The sequence below is a fragment of the Falco rusticolus genome, chromosome 2 (assembly GCF_015220075.1).
Source record: "Falco rusticolus isolate bFalRus1 chromosome 2, bFalRus1.pri, whole genome shotgun sequence".
In the NCBI taxonomy this organism is placed as follows: Eukaryota; Metazoa; Chordata; class Aves; order Falconiformes; family Falconidae; genus Falco; species Falco rusticolus.
In genome coordinates, this window is record NC_051188.1 from 30,304,809 (window position 1) to 30,328,548 (window position 23,740).

At 44.7% G+C, this 23,740-nt stretch overlaps 1 protein-coding gene across 1 annotated transcript in view; it reads right to left on the reverse strand.

Annotated features, from left to right (window-relative positions):
- Positions 1–23,740, reverse strand: part of SETDB2 (SET domain bifurcated histone lysine methyltransferase 2) — a 49,257-nt gene that overhangs the window by 2,372 nt on the left and 23,145 nt on the right. The window contains exons 14-22 of the mRNA XM_037376576.1: positions 17,888–18,023; positions 16,209–16,316; positions 15,306–15,439; positions 12,145–12,191; positions 11,017–11,073; positions 8,792–8,850; positions 6,656–6,722; positions 5,019–5,141; positions 3,639–3,710 (exon numbers count right to left, since the gene is read on the reverse strand). Of these exons, the coding sequence (XP_037232473.1) occupies positions 3,639–3,710; positions 5,019–5,141; positions 6,656–6,722; positions 8,792–8,850; positions 11,017–11,073; positions 12,145–12,191; positions 15,306–15,439; positions 16,209–16,316; positions 17,888–18,023 (803 nt within the window). The remainder of the gene's footprint in view (positions 1–3,638; positions 3,711–5,018; positions 5,142–6,655; positions 6,723–8,791; positions 8,851–11,016; positions 11,074–12,144; positions 12,192–15,305; positions 15,440–16,208; positions 16,317–17,887; positions 18,024–23,740) is intronic.

Sequence of the window (23,740 nt, forward strand, 5' to 3'; positions counted from 1 at the left end):
GCTTTAACAGTTCCATTTTCAGAATCCATTTGTATAGGGGCTCTTCCAATAAAGGTGCATTTTAAATCTTTAAAGATAACATCTCTAAATTAAACACTTAGAGCAAATTTACAAGCCTAATGGATTCTAGCCAACAACAAGATTAAACATAAAAAGAGATGGTTTGGACAACTATATTCAACAGTTAGAGTCTCAAAAACACAACTCAAGAGCATTTAATGTTACTGCTTCTAGCAAAATAGTTACTGCCAGTGTGCTGATGGGATTTAATCAAGTTGTTGACCCTATTTGCAAAACCTTGCCTGACTGCGTTTCTGCTCCTCCCTACCACTTCCATTTTTCTAATGTTAAAGACTGGTGAAATTAGTGAGAGCTCAGTACACAACTTGCTGGAATTCAGAAGCGTTACCATCACCTTACATTGTTAATTGCAAGTTTTAAATGAAGTGCTTGCTTAGTTCAGTAGCAAAACACACAGAAGCATCAGTGACCTCTGAGCAGCATTGTTAGCCAGTGACCAACAAAAAAATCAGAATTAAAATTTTAGTAAGAAGCACAAGGTGTTTTGTACAAACCTGAAGAAAATTCTCTCTTTTTGGGGGGGGAAGACATTGAAGAAGGTCTCCAAAGCTGTAATAGGCAGGGTGGGGAAAGTAGCTCCAGACATTTACCTCCGTTTATTCTGAATTACAGAGCCTGAACCATCCTCAATGGTGATACTTTTTTTTTTTAAAAAAAAGCACCTTTGACCTTCTGCCTCCCTCTGCTTCTTCCCGTTTGTTCAGAAAGCCCATCACTGCTGCTCTTTGTGTGCGTCCTTGGACGATTATGTACATGCGCACTCTTTTGTAACACATTTAATACATTACCCAATGAGCTTCAGTGTGGATGTTGAAAAGGGGCAGCCAGAACAACGGTGGTGTCCGCTGCCTGTTGAAAATTTTGGGTAGCGCTTCATTAAAAGAGGGGCTTGCTGCCTCACCCTAGCTCTGACAGAAAGCAGATGACCCCTCTGCTCTCTGCTTTCCTCTGCAGTCAGGCAGCGCATATATTTGACAGCACGTCCCATCCCTGTCCCACCACGGTCTGTGCCCACCGTTTCACTGTCGGCGCAGCTGTTGACAAGACAACTGCAACGGAAACCGCTGTCTTCATTGCCTGCCCCAGGCAGCCTTCCTGGCGTTCCCATTTGGTATCAAGTCTCTGTGGTTCAAAGAACTAGTACGCACATATTTCAAGAAAAAGCTGGACACATACAAGTGGGAGCCGAAGAAAGACCACTCTGAGGATATTTGGATACGAATCAATAAATAATCAGAAATAAACAGAACAAAGAGCAAACATGACAGCTGTGTTTGTGTATTCAGCGCATGGGTGCCCTACAGGTGGAGGACATACGGCTCCATTCCCCCTCTGCTGAAAGGACATGGCAGAAATCGGAACAGCCCAGAGAAAGGTGTCAGTGATCCCAGAGAAAGGTGTCAGTGATGGGAATGACTGGCCTGTGGGATCGATGCCACAGGAAGGCAGATAACAGATCAGGAACCTTCCACCTCATGCAGATGACCTAAAGGGACACAATAGGTATTTCCGTAAAACCAGGAATGGCCTCTGGAACGCGGACCTGGAATGATCACACAACAGTTTTAAAATGAAGTATCGCCGCCTTTGTCTGCACAACCGAATTGCAGAATTCACTGCTACAGACTCCCTGAAAAAAAATGCTACCAAGGAGCTAAAAAGCTACTGCACAGGCTGCTGCCCAGCAAAGAGGAGATTAAAGGTGACTGAGGTATCGCTCCAAGTGGGACACACCACAACAGAACAGAAGGCAAAACTAAAGGAAGTCACTTTTCTGTGAAGGAAAGAAATCTGAAACTGCTGTTGAGGCGACAGCAGGTCCAATACGAAAGTTTTAAATGCAGTCAAGTTTGCAGTAAAGCTGCATGCTGCTGCCAGATAACTGTTTATCCCTATATATAAAGGGGATTTCAAAAAGCACTCTCAGCAATTACAGCTCAGAGTAACCTTGCTGTGCTGGTGCCTAAGGCTTTAGAACACGTTTTGCGTGATGATCCAAGTAAAAAAAAGATAAAATGAAAGAATGGATTTTAGGTAAAGCAGGTCAGATGACCCAAAATCATTAGTTCCAGGAGAAAGATCAAAACCACCACAGTATTTATACTAGTTCTACTTTATCTAGTCCGAGACTTTATATGTCATCACAGAGACTTGCTACCTAGAGCATGGAAGACAGATTAGGACAAAAAAAACCCCAAACCAACCAACCAAAAAGAACAAAAAAACCCGCCACAAAACAAAAAAAAGCTGGTGATTTCCTTCCCTCCCTACAGTTTCACTCCAAATTAACATGGTTTTCACCCCTTTCTCACTGGTTCACTTCAAGAGCTCCTCTTGGCTCTGTTTTGGAACCAAGCTTGATGGATGTTTTTGGTATTGACCTTGAAATGAAAAGTAAGCTGATGGTATCAGAAAAAAAGAATGTGTGATACCAGAAGAACTGAGCTGCTCAAGTAGTGGGGAATTGGAGAGGGGACAACTTTTACACATGAGAATCACATGGTTGTGTGCCTGTAGGTGCAAATACCAAGAATTTCTCCTGTAAGCTGAGAAGAGGATGAGGTAATTGATGCAGCTGTGAAGAAATGTGTGTGATCCAAGGCTGGCTGTGTCACACGAGGAGTTTTGAGCAGAGATGTTTTAATGCCCTCAGATGAGGCACTGGTGGAACCTTATGCCAGATAACTGCAACACCAGTCACTCTCATTTCCAAAGGAGGAATTTAAATGTGAGAACAGGAGACTGAAGAGAGGAACCTGGCTTTTTCAAGTGAAGGGAAAACACCAAACATTAGCAAACATCACCTTCACACGCTGAACCTCAGTGTTACCTAATTAAAACCCATTTCCATTTTCACAGGGACAAATCTAAAGCAGAAATTAGAACAAGGCCACTAACTGTTAGAGGGAAATAGAAGCAAGAGACTTGCCTATCTGAAAAAGAATTTTAACCTTGTTGCTTCCAGCAGCTGAGGCTGGAGTCCAAGCCCCAGAGTTTCCTTCTGTACCGGTGGACCCAAGCAACTGCTCCTGCCCTTGTTTTCATTTCACTTGGAGCATTTGCAGCTTGTTTTTCAAAGCACACTACAGTTGCCATTAGGTCCAGGAAGTTCTGCCCATGGCACTGAATGCACCTAACTGAAACACAACAGCCAGTCTAGACAGAAGCAGAGCTGTAACGCAGGCAAGCTGCTAATGGGAGGCACTGAGAAGGAAGGGAAATAAATAACCTGCAGGAACAGGATGGGAGCACACCCTGCGGGAGAGGGAAGTTCCTCGGGGGCAGAGACCCTCTGGTCTTCTAAAGCGGTGGAACTGTGACTCGCCTCCCCCTTCAGGTCAGCCAGCCAGATCTAAGGTACTGTCATACTGACATACTATAGAAATACCTAAAGATTCAGGTAGCAATGCCTTTTACTCAATTGCTTATATAATATTGAGAAAACAGTTCCTTGGAATTTTTATTTTAAATGGTCATTGTATCAAAATGCTCAAAAGAATAACCTCAATGCGAAAACCACACCAACTGCTAGTGTTCCAACAGCTTTTTTCACGTACCTGAATGAATATTTGTCAGTATATTTTCAAACAGTCCACAGTCAAAGAGTGACATTACTGTCTCTTCATACTCTGTGGAAAAAGATAATCTGATGTAATATAACTGAGTAAAAGTTTACAGAACCCTCACACTAATGCAGAGCCCCACAGAAGTAGCGCAAAACAGTAATTACTTTATATCACACTGATTGCTTGAAGTTTTAAGATGCCTTCCTTCCCATAATCTATATTGAGAAAGAAGGATCGATTTTTGAGTTCTGCCCTGGTTTTAGTTTCATACAGAAAACAGGAAAGGGGACCTGCCTGTAATTCCCTTTTTGGGTCTGCACCACGTGAACAGCCCATTTTAAAAAATGAGCAATATACTTATGTCATATTTCATTCCACTGTGTCAGGACTGTTGATGGCAGGGCTGACCGTACCAATTCCTCTTGACAGATCATGTGACATGTGGAACAGAGCTATCGCTGTTTGATGTTAAAAACCAGCCCAGAATTATGCCTCAATTTCATAACTGAGGCTTCCATTAAAACAAAATACAAAACACCTACAGAGAGTTTGCACGACTGTTAAGAGGTCTGCTTAATGGTGAAGCCTTTGAACCTCTAACATATCCCCGACTTGGTTACTGCTTCCAGCTGCTGTCATGTCACACACAAGCTGCTTGTGAGGAAGATTTAGCTAGGTGGGACATTTCACCTTCCATGCATCTGCTTCAGTTACTTTGCATAAATTAGCAGTCTTTATCCAAAGGCATTGTAAAGGCTTTTTAAAGCAGGGAGGACAACAGGAGAGGAATGCTTGAAATTTTCTTTAACTGTGTTGTGGACAAAACAACAATGGTCTTGGAGGATTCTAATCCAAAGTGCTTCATACAAGCTGATACTTAAACCAATAAAACCCCCAAATACACACTAACAGTTGACAATGAAGGTCTAACTCATCATCCAAAGACCTAACATGTTCATACTCAGGGATTTTTCCCTCAAAAGAGAGTGCTGATATTAACGGATAGTTGGTCCCTCTTGTGAAGCTGTAAGAACAGCACAGACCAAATAAAACCTTCTGTTTCTCTTCAGGAACTCTCTCTTCTTTAGTGCCCAGGAGAAGAGGCCTGGCCAAACCTACCTATGTTTATGCCAACAGGTAAAAGGTGGCTTCAGAAATTCAAGTTAGAAGGCCTTACTAGAGCATGCTGAGTTGGCAGCTCTTCCCCTCTACTGACACAGGTATACCAAAAAGTACTCACTCTCCACCTGCTGTGCAGCTGCAGACATAAGACATGACAGAAGTATCCTCAGGAAGGTGACCCAGGCCCGAGCGCCTGGCACTCGGATCAGTGTTTCTGCTGAGAGCAGAGTCCTCCGCGGGTCTCCATACCTGTTTCTGAAGTGTTGTCATCCATCAGTTTTTCCTGTGCCAGGTGAAGCGTGTCCAGCATTTCTTCAAATATGTCATCCAGAAGCCCCGCTTGCTTGCATTTCCTAAGGAAGTCTATTCGGACTGTTAAAACACAAAACCACACTCTTACATAGAGGTAATCTGCAAAGTGGGCTTTACTTGCTCACTTCAGAAACTAAAACTTTGGATGAAGTCCTCTTTGCAGTAACAAATACGTATGCAAATCTCTGGCTGCTCCAGCTACCCACTCAGTCCTTTCCAGTGGGAATAAAAACGCGGTCAGGCAAACATAAGCATTGCACTGGGCGTAAAATTACCTAAGCTCTAGATTTGGCTTTAGTCATCAAAAGCAAATAAAATACAACCCTAAATGCACCACTCCTAAATCCTCCTGATGCCCCCTAGTATAGGAAAGCATTTCTTATTGCTAAGAAAATTAAGGCTCCAAGTGATTTTACTCCAAGTGATCCAGGCATTAAACTTGTTTATTACAGCCCGTTTCATATGCCTACTTTGTCAGACTTGGATTGCTAGAGAAGTAACTACCTATTTTTTCCTCATCTCGGAGCAGCAGGTCAGTGACAGGGTTCAGTTCAATGGGCTGTTCAAAAGGAAAGCTATCGGGCAGCTCACAAAAGTCTGCCGGTCTCCATTAAAAACAATGCTACTTTTTACTGGAGACGCTGTGAGAAAAGAAATGCCATTTCACTTTCGCTCGACACCCTACAAGTATTCCAGGATTCCGTATAGGTTCCCTGTTCTTTAGAGTGGTAGTAAAAAATCAGAAAAAACCCATCAGGCAGCTACCTACTGTTACACCACCATGCCATGGGAAGGTGAATAATCACACCTTCCAAACTTCCAAGCAACAGCGTAATCCGGACAAGCAATTGCAGCAGGACTCTCGGGGTAACATGAAAACTGCAGCACTGAAGGATGGGTCCAGCGGCTGATCTTGCTGTTGTAATAGCATCTTTATGCAGTAAAATACTATATTGTGTCAAGCGCCCAATTCAAAAGGTAAGATAAGCATGCGGTGGCCGCAGTAACAGTAGCAGCAGCGTTTAGCCAGCCCCATTCCTACCCAGCAAGCTACAGAGCTCCTCTCTCAGTGCTGGGCTATCCTTTGGCCCTCTCTCCTCACAGCACCCCCTCCGCTGAGCCATCCAGGGCGCTGCCTGGCAGAAACGCACCTCTGCCCTTCAAGAGGGGCTCAGTGCAAGGAGACCGAGGTGAAGGGAGGACCGATTCCCTTTTAAATTCCACTGTACTGATATAGAGGAGGTGGGGGGCAGGCAGAGGCACCCCACTGGAGACACACAGCTGAACACAGCAGCCAAAGAGAGCAGGGGCAGGCCCAGGTGAATTCACCGGCTCGCATCACACAGCAAGTCTCAGCCACAGCACAGATTTGTTTGCTGCACAGTTGTTAAAACCTGCACAGTCATTCCGCAGATCAGACTTCTGCTCCCTTGCCAGAGCTTGGAGAGTCAGTCACTCGTCTCAGGAGAGTAATACGCGTTTGCAGCATTGCTGCTATCAACCAGCTCCAAGCTCTGAACTTCAACATAACAGATCACAGTTATCTCCTAGCTGTTCTATAAAGTGAGGCGCACCTTTATGCCTGTTGTTTTTCCTTTTTAGTATTTGTAAACTGTTTTCTTCTGCTGTCTCTTCTGTGCTCTGTAAGAAAATCAAAACAATGTATTTTTACACCATACTGACATTCACAGCTTTGTTTTCATTATCTTACCCCTGTATTAGCAGAAAGTTAAAAAGCAGCCCATATTTCTGTGAATACAGTCAGCTTCTCTGCACAGCTCACAATATTCTTCTCCAGATATTTCATTTTTAAAAAGGGAAGCAAAAACTGCTTCAAAGCAAAAACTCTTTAGGAAAAGCCCAACACCTGGGACACCGCCCTCCTTAATTACTGCATTTGCAAACAGCACAGATGTTAACAAATGCCTGCTGCTAACTCCCAGTGCAAATTATGTTTAGTTCCCTAGACCTGATGATGTCATACTAGAAAGGATTTGAGAAGAGAGGGGGAATATTTTTCTTTTCCTTTGGACAGGACACAGTTATTTGCTGCTGTTCCATGTCATACCAGAGCACTACAATTCTTAAGCTCTGTCACAAAACTCCAGCAGTGTAAAAATGCATTGCTTACACAACTGTAAACAATTTATGCTGCATCGAAAAACACTGGAGTCCTCTCAGCTTCTTATTTGCAGTGTCTGCATTGATTTCCAAGATAGGGACCACTGGAGAGCAGCTGAAACAGCGCATTAATAGCATGGGTAACAGGTCAAATGAATCTTGGTTACAATACCAGGAACATAAGTGGATTTACTGCTGAGAAACTCTTGGAGACAAATAACCTACCCTTATGAGAGTACGCCATGGTTTAACCCTGGCCAGCAACTAAGCACTACATAGCTGCTCGCTCATTGCCCCGCAGCGGGATGGGGGAGAGAATCAGAAGGGAAAAGTGAGAAAACTCATGGGTTGAGATAAAGACAGTTTAGTAGGTAAAGCAAAAGCTGTGCATGCAAGCAAAGCAAAGTAAGGAGCTCATTCACCACTTCCCCTGGGCAGGCAGGTGTTCAGCCATCCCCAGGAAAGCAGGGCTCCAGCATGTGTAACGGTTACTTGGGAAGAGAAACCATCACTCTGAACGTCCCCCCTTTCCTCCTCCTTCCCTTCAATTTCTACACTAAGCATGACCTTCTGTGGTATGGAATATCCCTTTGGCTAGTTCGGGTCAGCTGTCCTGGCTGTGTCCCCTCACAGTTTCTTGTGCCGCTCCAGAACGCTCGGCAGGGCCCAAGAAACTGAAAAGTCCTTGACTTAGTACAAGCATTACTTAGCAACAAGTAAGAACATCAGTGTGCTATCAGCATTTTTCTCACACCAAATCCAAAACACAGCACTGCACCAGCTACTAAGAAAAAAACTGTTTCAGCTGAAACCAGGACACAGTACTACACAAAAGCTGCAAAAGATCATCCACGTCCCCTCACATGACCTGCGAAGGACAAAGTTTTCCCCAAGGAAAGCTGTATGCTAATTCCTCTAGAAAGGGGAAATCCTGACGCCCCCAAGAGTCAATGGGAGTTCCCATGCATACTTCTGTGGAGCCAAGAGAATCGCCTCAAAACTTAAAATAAGCTGTATTTACAGGCTAACAGCCTCTAAACCAACACCCCCTGCAACCAGAGGGATGCTCTGCTTGATAGCTCCTGAACCCTTGGTAAGGCCACTTTCACCAGCAGACCTGAGAACTGCCTGACCTGCCAATGAAAATCTGCCACGTTTCCCACAAGCACAGGCTCACAAAACAAGTAAGTGCCCGTTTAAAAGGCCAAGTGACTCATCAAAAGCTGTTTTTCATGGAAACCGTGTCAAGCCCTAAGCAAATCTGAGAGAAGTAGCACTTCCAAAGAAAAGGAGCCCCCAAAGGGAAGCTCTTGCTGATCATGTCAAGATCACAGCCACCGAGTCAGTCTGGTTCAGAGGTTCCTATCATATTTGTGTCACATTACCCAAGGGCAGCATTGCTCTGCCTGAAGCAGCTCCAAACCCAAACAGTTCTGTTTTGACAGAATGACAAGATCAAAACAAGGCAGCTGTAAAGGAAAAGTTATGCTTCTGTGAGGAAGTCTCTTGCTGAATACACTGCCAAAATACTTCACTTTATTGTAGCAGATGCAGGTTTCTGTTTTAGAACTACTTAAACTCAGAATTACCATTTGTTCCGTGATGGTGGAAGATTTCGATAGATGTCTTCTCCTCTTAGTAGCTGCATCTAGGAATCAAGAAACAACAAAGTAACCAATGCTTCAATCTCAGACTGATGATTTCACATCGTTCAACTTATCTTTTTTTCCCCAAAGAGCTATAAAAGTGAGGCACTTTGGGTGGCAAAGTAAGAGTATGTTTTGGCTTTCCCAAACACCTGACATTTCAGTGGAATTCACATTATTTCCATGTAAGAAAAATTACAAGCTTGAACCATTAGGAAGAATCACTGTGGTATTAGAACTTTGCCTTTAAACCAAGTATAAAGTGACCCTAGTTTTTAACGTAAGATTTTTGATTGTGGCAGAGAGAATCAGAAAGGAAAAGTGAGAAAACTCATGTATTATCAACAGATAATACAATCAAACAGATTGATTATTCTCCCCGGCAGTAGCAGTACCTCTAGGTGGTAAAAACTTCAGGCAAATTTATGAAAGATGACCATTTTTTCCCCCGGTAAATTCTTGTTTGTGTTAGCACACCCTCAAAACTAAGCCTACATAAAGAATTATTTTAAGTGTCCCAAAAGACATACAAATTGCATTCGGTTTTTCATCAATATAATGACCCTCCTAGAAAGCCTCCAGAAACAATTTGACTTGTAAGTTGGCTATCATATTATGCTACAAAGTGGTTTTAGTGACGTGGTATGAGATCTCCACAAAACCATCTGCTTTCACTCTGTCCTCTCTAGCAGCCATGCACCAGCCTCTCTCCAACACCCTAACTGGCAGCTGCTGAAAACAGCTACATCACAAGCAGAGAACAATAACTCTGGCGAGGAAGACATGGCAGGAGCAGAGAAAGCTAGTGAAGAGCACATCCTCCCACCCAAACCTGAGGGTTTTAAATGCAGTGGGGTTATATGCCCCCTTCCCGTTTAACTCTACATCCTTTGGGCAGCACTGAGGTTCTTCCTGTTAGAAATCACCCTATTAAGAGGAACAAGGAGTTACTGTTGGTACAGGAAGGCTGTTGAAAGAAGTTTGGGGTTTGTGTACCGGTGCTGTACATTTGCATTTTTCATGGCCTGAAAGGAAATCATAACCTCTCACTTCGTGTGTTATAAAGCTGGATGGCCTAATTTGGGGCAGTCTAGGAGATGCTGCTGTAGGCACAGTGCTCCTTGCTGTCTAGCATGACATCCTGACCTGTGGCAGGATTTTCTCAGCTCTTCCTGGTATTTGCTGTAGGTATGCCTTATAAAACATGAGGAACAGTCCAAAGGCCAGCTCAGCTCTTACCGCTCCCCACAGTGTTCCCCACTCTTTTGCATCTGTCAGCCTTCACTCTGGGCACATCCAACATTTCCAGTGAAGCGGAGGTTAGAGCCTGTTTCCAAGCCCAAACTGCCCTTCCGTTTGTGCTGCACAGAGCTGCAAGGAGAGCTTCTTGCCCCTTAAGGCACCCTGTCTCCTTCCAATCACACAGCAAAGCCCTGACATTTCAGCACAGGAATGTTGTCTGGACCAAGAACAAGGGAATGTTCCTTAACCCCATTTTCTCCAAGCTACTGGGGGAAACAAGCCTGGAGAGGCAGCCCTTTTGTGTCAGCTCCTGCTCCCACACAGCCCAGCACTGGCTCGGACTGCCCCAGAGAAACAGCTGAGCTACTTCACCCGAGTTGGATCCTGAAAGCCAAAACTCTACCATGGAGCCACAGCGCTCCCATCCCAGCCTCTCTCGCTCCCCACCCTGTGCAGACCTGCAAACACACTGGGCACAGGTGTCCCCTGCCTGCCCAGGTGGGCCAGGAGTGGGCCTGACAGAGTGCCTGCTGCTTCAGCCAACTCACCAGCAGATACCCACGGCTATTCTGAGCGCCACGCATACATCTGAGAGCTGCTCTCATGGGGCACGGGTAACCAAGTGTCATTGACCCAACTCAACCAAGTGTCATTGACCCGACTCTCACAGCTACTCTCTCAGAGGTGGGAGAAGCTCGTTCAGGAAGCGGGGCAGACACTGCCAGCAGAATCCATTTACCACTCATAAACAGAGTGTCTCCAAATGAAGTGCCTCTGGAAGGTCTCCTCTAAGAAAGGACTCTCTTCTCAGCAAATGGACCATACATTGTATATGCAGCACTTGTTCAACCTCGTAAGATTTAAGCCATCCTTATGAAGGAGGTGGTCTATAGGGCTGGACCTAATACCTTAATCTCATCTCATACCAGGAATGAAGCAATCCTGGTCCGGTCTAGTACTTGGGCAGCAGACCACCTGGGACCCTGGATGAACCAAACAGACTGACAACTATTAGACCACAGAAATAAAATTAATGAATTTTCAAAAGGGAGGGAACGTCAGGCCTCAGAACTACAGATAAATAAAAAGCAAAACTACTACGTGAAATAAGAAGCTGCATTTGGTTAGTGAACCGCAGCAATATCAGATGTTAAACGGACCGTATGTCTGGCTAAGACAGACCCTATGTCTGCAAGTTTAAATGATAATCACCTAACCCACCCCTTGAGGGGCATCAGGGTGGAGCCACACTTTGCCAAGAAGATTGGCCAAAGTTTGCTAGACTTCAGTGGGAGCACACCACTCTTAGCATTAGTGCTCACCATTCAACTGAGCTTAACTTCAAAGAAAAGGCCAGTGGAGGACCCACTCTGTTTTGAGCAGGACCGTATACATTAGGTTAATGAAGTCAAAGCTTTGGTTAACTCAGTGAGATTCCTGACTACCTCTGAACCAGCAAGGATCAGGACTGCCAAATGAAGCTGCACTTCTGTAGCAAAGGAAGCAATCCTTAAATGAGGGTTGTATAACCCTTTTGTTACACTTAAAAAGCTCTTTGGGATCCTTCAGAATGAAAGGCCCTATTTAAAAAACTACTGCAGTCAATACAGAAAATACAAATGTGAACGTTTTAACATAGGTAAAAATCCCAAGACGACCTCTCCTGTAACAGCCCTCTTTTGCTAATCAAGTGCAAGCTTGTGCATCAAGCCACCTTTAGCGTGGCTCTCCTCTCTCACATGGATCTTACAAGCTGTGTGGGCTTACCTGCCCACACCGAGTCAGAATAATTCCATGAAGGATCAGGTCCACAGTGTTTACAGCAGTTTTGAGGGAGATTTGGGGAAGATTAAATAGAAACATTTCCTATTTCAAAAAACCTTCTCAATTTTTGTGCATATGCATGGATCTCAACCAAACCACTCCTGCAAGATTAGAAATCCACCGCTCAATATAAAGGCGGAGTAACATTTATTTTGTTCAAATGAGTTATTGACTATAGGATGCAAACTTTTAAAACAAACGAAATCAATGAAGCCATTAAAGAAACTCACCATAGTGATTGGTCCTATTGCCTGGGTCATGTTTTGGGCAGAACACTCTAAAATTTAAGTTCAATTTTAAGAAAAAGAGAAAAAGTATTAATAAACAGAGTTATGCTGACTGATTTTAACAGATATTTTCCCATCTTTTCATTGAACGTAAACTGAAAAACGCTTAAAAAAATTATCAGGATTTTTGTTCAGCATTACCCACCTATGAAAGCGCCTGCTGTAAAGTCACATACATGCACAAGCTTGTATTTGTACTTTCAGAGCCTCAGTGAACTCTGAACACCAAAGCTCTGAATTATCAGTTCCATTACTCCACTCTGTTTCGACCTGCTCACTGTTCAAATCCTGAGTCAGACACATTTTATCTGATGTTGCAGTCACTGTGGCAGAGGTACTTTTATTGAAACTCCTTATTAGAATGAGATTAATGCCGTCAAGGTGAAATACCAGAGTACTAATACTGCTTGATCATAGCTACTGCAGTTCTGCCCCGTTGCCCTGTACCACTCAGGCCAGGTCCAGAACCTTTTCAGACGTATCTGCTTACCAGTCAGCTTGAACTTATAAGCCCTGCACGATGTGCTGGCATAGCCACACAGCACTGCACCAGTTACTTGCTTGGAGATCTCTGTGCCCCTTCCTTTCCACTGCCCAGTGCTGATGAGGTGGTCCCCAAATCCTGAGGAAGTAGGGCACCTTGTTTGAGATCCAGTAGCTTAAAGATGCTCAATCCATTTGTTCCTTAAAGACTTTATTAGTATGTGAGATGGGAATATTCTCTCTGGTTCCAGAAGAGCAATGTGAATTCCATGGAAGAGGCAAAAGGTAACAAATACAGCTGGAAACATTCCTTATCTTCTGGATACAATAATGTGTAGAGAATGTGAACCAGCTTCTATAATATGCCTTTCTTACAGAAGGATCCCAAATCACTTTTTAAGCAAAATTGCCCTGTCAAGAGTGTGGTTTAGCTGATCTCTTCATTACAAACCTATTTGCCAAGACTAATGCTCAAGTGTTTGGAAGCAAATTTTAAAGGGAACTGCATTTATTAGGACATATTCTAATTACTGTCATTCTTTTATTTTAACAAAATAGAAGTACTGACCTTAGAAACACAGTCTGTTCCCTTGACGAGCCAGCTTTTTTTCAGGAAATTTCATTGTGATGCACAAACCCCCAGATTTTACACATGCCTAAGAATCCAATCAGAAGGCTACATACTGGAGACACCTTATTTACATTCCTTGCTTTTTAATATTGCCCTTCGGAGGTTTGTTTTTTCCTCCTCTCCCTTTAAGTCTACTGTTTCCCAGTTAAACATAACCTTCCTAAGTACAAGAACATCATATGAAGAACAGATAATACTTTTTACTACTCAGGCCACTTTATTTGGAAGCACCTCTCTACTATCATTTTTTGCAAGATGGCAGTACAAATTACACTTATTTCCTCACCTCTGCTCTTATTAGCCACTTTCATAGCAATGTATACCTTCTCTTTTTGATCTGCTCTGCTCGTTTTGATAATCACTGCTCATCATCACAACGATGGCAACTCAGATTTTAAAAATACCAGCTCTTTCTCTCTCGAAGGAATCCTCTCTTTTTGATATGCTTTTCAGTATATTGTATTTCACCACAAAAAAGTGCAGTGGGCCATCAATCCACGTCCACTGTTTTTCAAATCTTGTTTGTCTTCTCTCTAATAATTTCAGGCTTGTTACAAATTTTGTGCTTTATTTATGCCACTGATACTGTGCATAAGTCTTTGGGTTCAAATCCCTGAAACCTGCCTCTCACCACCTTTCTCTAATCCGGTCCTTTTTCACCTCCTCCAAGCAGGTTACTATAGCCTGGTTTCCTGCATTTCTATATATGATAAGCAACTAGTCTCACAACTAGTCTTCAAACAGTGACTCAATACGAGGCATTTTTAAGGCTCCCACTTCTAAACCTCCAAAGTTACCAGCTCAGAAAAACACCAAATCAAACTATATATTCAACCACTTCTTTACCACTTTGTATCTGGACTGTTATCATTCCCGTTCATCTTTCAACATCTTGAGAGGCTGGTCTTCTTCAGCCTGAGGTATCCTTTCTAAAGCTATATAATGAGAGCCATTTATTCTGCCATCATAGAAAGTTTCCATCTTCCCAGTTATACTCTTTCATGAGCTTTGCAGACTCCCGAAGATTTTATAAGCATGAACTAAACGTATCGTCTTTGCTATAAAGCTGGGCTTACAGCCTTGCAGGAAGACATACTTATTTTGGACCGAGAGCCCTAGTGAAGCAGCCAGGAGTGCCAGTGTTTTGACACAAAAGGACCCATCTTGCACTGCTACCAAGGACTGCACTAGCCCACTACTCCCTGGAGCAAGTAGCGATTGGTCCAACAGATTAATCTAAGACTAACATGGTCTGTGATCTCTTTGGCCTTGCGCAGAAACAGACATCAAGGGTTTTTTGCACCCCAGACTTTACTATAACTTCAGCACTTCAGTCCCTAAAGTCCCAGTTTCTCAACCCCTTCATCTGCATCCTCCAAACAACTCGTTCCATCTACTTACTAACAGCAACACAGGCAGCCCGACGGCAGTGGACAGCAGGACTAGCATGATTGGGACAGAAAATTTTCTTCAAGTCTGTTTAATCATGTTAATGCTAGCAATGTACTTGAAACATAAGAAGGTCTTTGGTGACAAAGTTCTCTGCTAGCATATCGTGGAAAATTACCAGAATTTGCCTAGTGTGAACAGACTTAGAAGTGCTATAGCCTGCTCTGTGCTCAGACCACATTTACTGAAGCTTCTGAGCCAACAGAAATGGAGAATTTGAGCGACATTAATAAAAATCTTGGTCCTTGAAGACTAGCTACATAGCCAGTAAGGACTGACTTCCACAGTTTTGGCCTAGTGATCTTTCAGGTGTGTTGCAGGCTGAAACACTTAATAGATTCTTTCCCACTACTGTGATGTTTTCCTGTGAAAGGAAAACATTTCCACTATTGCTTGTAAACAGAGGATCAAGCATCACTTTAACAGAGAACATATCTCTTTTTAAAAAAAAACTTTTAAAACCACACAATTTTTAAGTCTCTCTTCCTGACAACACCACAAAAAACCTGACAACAATGTTAGAAAATATTAGGTTCAATACCGGTAGACTCCATTTACTTCATCCGTTTCTATGGCTGCATCATCACAGAGTGCGCAGAAGTAGTGGTAACTTCTGCGGCAGGCTCTTTCCTCACATCCCACAGTGGCTCCTTTCTTGCGACAGAAGTTGCACACCTAGAACAGGATGAGGTTTAGCAGGTAAGCATTACAGACAGCTGCTGAAAATCTTGCCATACAAGGCAAATACTATCCCCTGTGGGAAAACCAAATCTTTCATTGCAGGTCACCTCTGTATAACTCATCAGACAAATTCACTCCTGCAAACTCCTACCCTGCTCATTATTTCAGCCACCTTTTTGCCATCTTACCTCTATTTCATACTGATGAACTTGTAAAATTATAGAAAAAGCCACGTGAGGGCACTGGGTGATGCTGCCCCAGCCCGTCCCCTAAATCTTGCCCAAGGTATTTCAATACCTATTGGTATTAGTGCTTGTATTTCTGTTTTCTAGGATAACTTGGTAATGAACAGAGCTCCAACCCAGGATGTAAGGGAGGAGTGCAGCTGAAGACAAAACCAGTAAGAAAATCTCACATAAATAACCTACCTTTTGCTAAAACCAGAAGGTGTTTCCCTCTACACTTATGGATTGCATAATTTTGTTTCAGGCACTAGCTTTACAAAGTCCTTTACCAAAGCCTCTTAGGAAACTTAAGGCCTTAAAAGGCCAGAAAAGCCAACACATTTTAATACAAAATGTACTAAATTTCACCAGATATAATGTCAAATCAATGTTTCCAACTCTAAATCTGTAAGTTCCCTAATCTTAGTAGATCAGAAGGACCAAGCACTTCACACTTTTTTTCCGAGCACAAAACAGGCCAGACAACCTTCAGTACTATGAAATAGGACTAAAAGCAGATTCAGAAACAAAATCCTTACCAGCCGCTTTCCTCTCTTCAGTTCTTTCAACACTGATGCCACATCAAACCTTATATCCAGGTTATCCGGGTTATACTCTTCAGATTCCACAAACCCTGAGGAAAACAACTGAAGACAAAAGAGATGATATTAAGAATTAATACAGAGACTGAGTCACCAGTGCAGAAAAAAGAAGGGTTCTTCTTGCGCTTGCCCTATCAAAGAAGGTTAATTTTTCTGTGTTTTTTTAAGAGGTTTCACCTACATTGAACAAGGAGCTGTGCTTAAGCCTTTTTCCAGTCAAAAGAAGTTCCTCTGTCTATATAGGAGATTTCACATGACCTGACGGTGAACTAAGAAAAGATAAAAAGGTGAGAAAGTGAACTTAGTAAGAAGTGTGAATGATGAAAGTCTGGAAGTCCAGGCTGCCCAAAGTAAGGAGGAAAAGCTCTTCAGCTGACACACTTCCCTTGTTATCTGCACAGTTATTCGGCCTTATAGCTGGATGCAATATTTCTCTGTAAGATGCTGACACCAGTTGACTGCATGATAAACCTTGTACAAAGCCTGGGAGAAACCCACAAAAAAAATGTATACATGCACATTCAGGCCACCTTAATTCCCATAGAAGTGCTGAGCCATCACAGTAAGTGAGGCAAGAGAAAGTTCTTAGTAACTTTTTTCGAATCATTATATATAGATAAATTCAGCTGGCACACACAGTCTGTCTGCTCAGAATGTCATAACAAACTGCGAAAAAACCCAAACAGCACAGAGAAGCTTAAGGCAGAGAAATTAGTAAAGTTGTTGCGGGGGGTGGGTGGGGGTGGGGTGGGGGGCAGGGCACGGGAGCCGGGTAGGAGAGAAAAGAGAGTTTCCACACTGGAGCAGCATTGCAGCCCTAACAAAACCTGTTTCAAACAAAACATCCAAGTAACACTGTAAAAGAGATACCAGAGGTTTCTGAAACTATCTGCTAAAAAAAAAAATAAAAATAAAGATGTAAACCTAAAACCTACAAGAATAAGAAGGCTGAACAGTGAAAGCCAAAATACTGTTCCAGCAGTAGATGCATCTCCTGCACTAAGCAACCCTCACTGAAGGGAGAATATTGCATCTGTAATTGATTCTGCCACAGAGATCCCAGAATAAAGGGGAAGCATTCTGACAGCAAGAAAAGTAAATACATTCTACCATCACAGCATGCTTAAGGGCTTCACAGATATTTTTATATAATCAACTTCTGATATTTTTATTCCTTATTTTATATAAGGCATAGACCGGGAAGTTTTTTACCTTGATATGTCAAGTGATGTGAATATTTTCCTGCAAAGGTTTAAGTAAGTACACAACTTTCTATAGTCTCAGAAACCTCATCCAATTAAGCATCGCAAGAACACCTATTCCTACTGCTAGACCCTATGTGTGTCTAGAACCACGGATCTGGAATATGAAATGCATGAAAGCACCACAAATGAACATGTCCAGCTCTGCAGCCGTGTACTCCCCCTCTCCAAAATTCCGGCCAAGTCCTGCTGCCTTTTCATGGCTTTTCAATCTAATACAAGCTTGCTGGTTTGGTAACCAGCCTTTTAATTCAGACATCATTGTGCAGTCAAAAATAGACAAGCAGTGGAAACTTCCCCTTTAGCCCTTCTTCTTTATTCCTTTTAGGTACTGACCAACCAAAAGCCACTCACCAGACAATCCTGATGAGCTGCAACATTTTGCTCTTTGGCAATATACATTACAGAACCAGCCTCCCCTTCTGAACAAAATGCACACGTTCTTCTCACCATCTTCGCCATTATCTGGAAAACACCTAGAGTAGGAAAACTGGGACAAAACATAAAGCAATTGCTGCAACTATCATACACCAAGCAGGAAGAACAGGGGAAAGCAAAGCTTACTAGCACTTGTCCTCCAGCTGCTCCTTCACCTACATTCCCTGAACCTTGGTGCTTTGCTCCTCCCACAACAACTACTAGTTGACCAGGCAAAGCCTGCTCTTGGGACAGCAGTGGGATGGAAACCAGCTTGCAGGAGCTCCAGCAGTTGGAGCAGGAGGAAAACTGCTTTATTTCCTCTTGTAAAGTCAATAACAAGTCATAAGGGGCAGGTAATACAAGAATTTTCAAGCTTGCTCGGCAATATCTGCTCCAACAGGCCCAAGGGCAGGCCAGCAAGTCACACCCTAGATATGAAACCCCTTTTATTTGGAGGAGGTCAATTATTCGTAGCAGTGCTTTCCTAAAGCTAGTTCTGCCACATGTGGGTCTGCAAGTCAACCAAGGAATGAAAAATAGCTGTCCTCAAACCTCTCAGTGCCTTCCAGGAATTCACAGAAAAGAAGGAAGAAACGCTAATTCCATACTGTAAAAACGATGTAGCAAAGAAGCGTGGAGAGGTCTGCAAGTAAAAGGGGGCAGAAGCCAGAAACAGAAACAAGAGATTTGAATGTTCTCTTTTAACGAGGTGAAGGGCTAACATGCTACAAAATTTTCTCTGTACCCTGGGATTTACCCCATGGACAGCTCTTCTCTTTTTCTGGCCATATCCACTCAAGTTCTTATTCACACAGCCTCTCTTTCCCCCTCAGAAGCTGCAAAATTTTAAGGACTGCTACTTATCTCACAGAACAGTCTAAATGCTTCTGGAGAAGCCTTTACCCACATCCCCCACCAGTACAGTGCATCACACCATATACTAGTAGCAGAAGTTTTACTTTGCTTGTAGTTTCTGTGCAAATCCACTGCAGAAATCTTCAACAACTTCCTGCTTCTACTAGGTGTGGTACTCCAAACTGCCCTTTGCTGGAGACGTCACCTCTGACACCACAAACTCCTGTAGGAAAAGGGTAAGAAAGGACTGCTTTTACTTTCAAAAAATAAGATTTGAAGTTAAATTATTATAGTGAGAGAGAGGCAGTAAGGTCCAAGTACAAAACAGGCAGGAAATCTCACCATCCAGCAAATCTCACAACCTTTCTGTGGCTTTCAACAGCCAAACTCTGTTTTCATTAGTTCCCATCTCCTTCCCATAAAAGGGAGGGTGTAGTCTCAAGTGAGAACACCACCAGAATGGAAGGGGATTATTTTTTTTTCCTCCCCCTCTGGCCCTGCCACTGAGAATTTACTTATTCACAGCAAGTCACTGTGCCTCCACACACATCTGGTTGTTTTTTTTTTTACCCCTATCCTTCTATCTCTTGTAAAGAAGGAAGGGTAGGGACTGATTTTCAATATCTATCTATGCAGTGGCCATCAAATCAGTCTCATAACTTAAGCATTAAATAAATAGAAAAGTATAGAAATAGAAAACAAAGACGGAAAGAAATTAAAAAGCAGATCAAGCTAGACTTTGAACGGTCTAGAACTCAGGAAAAGTTCTCTGCAGCAAGCTAATACCTGGAATCCATGCAAGATACATAGGCCCTGCCCAGGCCCAGTCAGAGGATTCAGCTCCAGGGGCTCTGGGAATTTTGGAGTAAGAGGCTAAAGGTGGAGTCTACAGTCCCTGGTGTTCTTACAGGCTAAGGAGAAATCCTGGTGCTACAGGAGAACGGAGGACACTCAGTCAGTCAGCCTTGGGGTTACTCCAGCACCTTTGCAGGAACCTTGAAGCGGTGGAAGGACAGCTCTTGACTTAATTCTCACAGCAGAAGCAGCCAGCCTGCACCCACTGCCCCATTTAGCTTGGTATCCTGTCCCACACAGGAGCACTGCTTCGGCCCTGTGCTCTCCCCCAGCCTTCTGCTACAGATGACTGCCAGGTAGAAGATACTGAGCTAAACAGGGCAATGGATCTGGCGGGCTGCTCTCAAGCAAAAAGGGAGAGGCTAAGGGCATGGTTCCAGTTCCAGTTTAATTACATTTTGCCTAAACAATCCCTTAAGCTTGCTGCTCACGGATTCCACGTGACACCCCAGGATCTATCTGAAAAGGGAAGAAATCATTGTTCCTTACTCAGTTCCTTCAGTAACACTCATGACAGCATATTCTTTCTCCTACTGTCTCTTTTTAAAGTTGAAGAATCTGAAACTATTCAGTTGTTCCTTGTACAGAAACTGCTCCACATCTTTGATCATCCCTGTCACCTCTCAGTCCCTTCTCTACTCCTGCTATGTTTCAAGAGGAGCAAACGACATTCAAAAGGGTGGGCTATAACTTATAATACAAAGTCACAATGGCACGCTGTATTTTTCTCTTATTTTCTTAATAATTCTTTATATTTCAATCACATTGAAGGCCACTTCTGAGCATGGAGCTGACACCTTCATAGAACTACACATTACAGTCCCCCAGATCTCTTTCCTAAGTGGTATGGAGGGCATCAGCATTAGCATTATTGCTCTGACACATGCATAATTTTCCACTTATCAATGCTGGATTTTCCCCCACTATTTCATAGTCCAGTCACTCGCTGTCACAATGTCCTTCTGCAACTCTTCACAGTCAGCTTTCACTTCCACTGCCACAGAAGCAGACTATGGGAACCTAAGATGCCTAATTAGTCTATAAGAGTTGGAGGCCCTTACACTGTGGTGGTTTTTGTTTTTTTTGCAACAGTGACAAAATGGAAGAAAACAGGAAACAAAACAGAAAGTAAAAAGGGACAAAACAAAAAGTAAAAAAGGACAAACAGTTTTGGCAAGTGCACAAGGATTTCACCATTTCCAAAGAAATCTTGCTGAAATATTACCAGTTGTCTAATTCTTTCCTCTCCAGAATCAATTCTGAAAGCACCCTTGCACGTAAATACACACATTTTACACAGGAAGAAACGTAAGGCACAGAATATCACTTGGCATATCTGTAGGAGAGTAAGGAAAAGAACCCAAGTCTCCTGACTTCCCAGCGTACTACCACAACCCACGGCCCTAGCTCCTGCCCCACTCTCCTTTTCACCCCAGTACAGTGAAGGATTTGATCTATTAAAGTAGGGGGAAAGAATGAAATTACATGCCTGTTACCCCACGCTTACCGTGTCCTTCATTTACACTTTGTGGGGAAAGAAACACTGCCTGTCATACATTAGCTGGGTATGACCTACGCAAGCCCCCTCCCCACTCTCCCCGAAGCCATTAGCAACATAAACACACCCAGCCTTTGCAGGGCTTTCACAACAAAACCAAAAATACCTGTATTTCTGATTACCTTTCACTTGCTACAGGGTAAATACTTTTGAGGATATACAAATTTATTTTTTTTCTTCAGAAAGATATATTTTGACATATCAGATCCAAGTAATGGGGGTGACTGAAGATCTAAACATTGACCTGTTCAAAGGCTCACAGAATGACAGACTGGTTTGGGTTGGAAGGGATCTTTGAAGATCATCTAGTCCAAACCCCCCTGACACAGGCAGGGACACCTTCCACCACACCAGGTTGCTCAAAGCCCCATCCAGCCTGGCCTTGAGCACTGCAGTGATGGGGCAGCCACAGCTTCTCTGGGCAACCTGTGCCAGTGTCTTACACCCTCAATGTAAAAAATGTCTTCGTTGTGTCCAATCTAAGCCTACCCTCTTTCAGTTTAAAACTGTTAGCCCTTGTCTTGTCACAAGAGGAGCTGAGAAAAAGTCTCAGTCTTTTTTACAAGGCCCTTTTATATTGAAAGGGCATAATAAGGTCTCCTGGGAGCCTTCTCTTCTCCAGGTTGAACAACCCCAACTCTCTCAGCCTGTCTTCATAGGAGGGTGCTCTGACCATTCTCACAGCCCTCCCCTGGACCCACTCCAACAGGTCCATGCCTGTCTTGTACTGGGGAGCCCAGAGATGAAGGCGGTATTCCAGGTGGGAGATGTTTGGACTTGTGTCCTTAGAAGTTCTCAATCACTCCCTGATGCACTTCACAGAGTAACACCTTACCCTCTACTAACACACCGCTTCCAGCATTCTAAACACAGCAGTGCCATGTTTTAAGGCTAATAGTTATTACCTTGCTACAACCCCACTACGTGCCACACAGCAGAACTTGAGGAAGAAGGATGCGGATGTACTCTCCACTGATCTGGACACCTGAGCGCTGAGGCGGGGCTGGGATTGGGCCTGCTGAGGTGATGTCTTCCCTCACGTCCCTGTGCTTTGAGGCCTAGCGGGGCGAGCTCTCACCTGCCTAGGCCTACCTAGGCTCTGAGCCTCCCGGGGCGGCTGCCGCCCCGGGAGGCTCAGGGCCGAGGCAGGCCCAGTCATGGTGGGGAACCTTCAGGACAACGGCCTCCGCCACTGAGGGAAAACGGGGTCGCCCTCACAGCCCCTCCCCCAGCCCCACTCTCCAGCAGGGACCATTTATCGTGACTTGGGGGGGGGGGGGGGGGGAGAGATGGCACTGAGGGGGCGCTGAACACCGGATGGCCCTTGTTTCCCCCCCGCCCCGTTCCCGCAGTGACTTACCGCGGGGCGGCGGGAACCATCCACTCCCGTTCCGTCCTCACCGCCCGCCCGGACACCGCAGCCACTTCCGCACTCGCTCGGGGCCACCCCCCCACCCCCCCCCCCGCGGCAAGTCTCCCGCGCGGAAGTGGGCGTGCCCAGCCGCCGCACAGCGCATGCTCAGTGCGCGCCTGCTGACCCCCGTGCGGAGCGCGTAAGAGAGCGGGGCGCCGCGTGATGCATTTCCCGGGCGTTGATTGGCTGCGGCTCCGGCGTGGAGGGCGGAGGGGTGGGTGGAGGTGCGCCGCCGGTCACGTGGCGAGGGAGCGGCGCTCGGCCCATCCCCCGCGCCTTTGGGCGTGGCGGTAGCGAGGCCCCGGGTTCGATACCCGCGCCAGGCAATTCCAGTGGCAGCCGTCGGGCAGCCCTTTCTCGCGGGATTTCCCTACGAGGAAAGGAACATCCTCCATCCTCCCATTCGTTGTTGGAAGTCCCTTAACCACGGGACAGGACGCCAGGTGAGGGGCCTGGTATGGGTAGGGGTGGTGATTAGCGCCCAGTGCTGGCAGGGTGATATCTTATCAAGCATCTGATCCAAGAGATAGGCAGGAAAGGCCAGGACGTCGTGGCGGGCCCTCCTGGTGCCTCTGTTCAGTCGGTCCCTCCGTGGGGAAGGAGGTGGTGGCTGCAGTGTGCTGGCTGCACGCCCAGCCACGGTGGTGCTCACCCAGAGCACGAAGGACAGGACGGTCCTGTCCCTGTGTCGCTGGGCAGCGCTTCCCCTGGTCAGGCGATGCCAGCCTTGGCCTCAGGCTGCTGGGGATACAAGACCTCCAACTGCTGAGTGGTTCTTCCTTGCTTGTAGGCTTCACTGTTCACATAGGTGATCCCCTCCAGCTGCCCCCATAAAGAGATGGCTGGTGTGCACCAGCTATGCGCTGGGCAGATGTGGTACAGGGAGAAGCTTGCTGCTTTGCAGCTCTTAACACGCACCATCGAGAGGTTTCCACACCCTGCTTCACAATGCTTCTGAAAGCTCTTTGAACAGCAGTGACCCAAGGCTTGAGGCAAAACTGTGTCAGCAAGACCAAGCTTTAGGCCTACATGAAGTTCCTCTGCTATTGTGTGGGGTAATTAAATAAACCCCGATTTCCACCCCCATACAGCTCACCAGCCACAA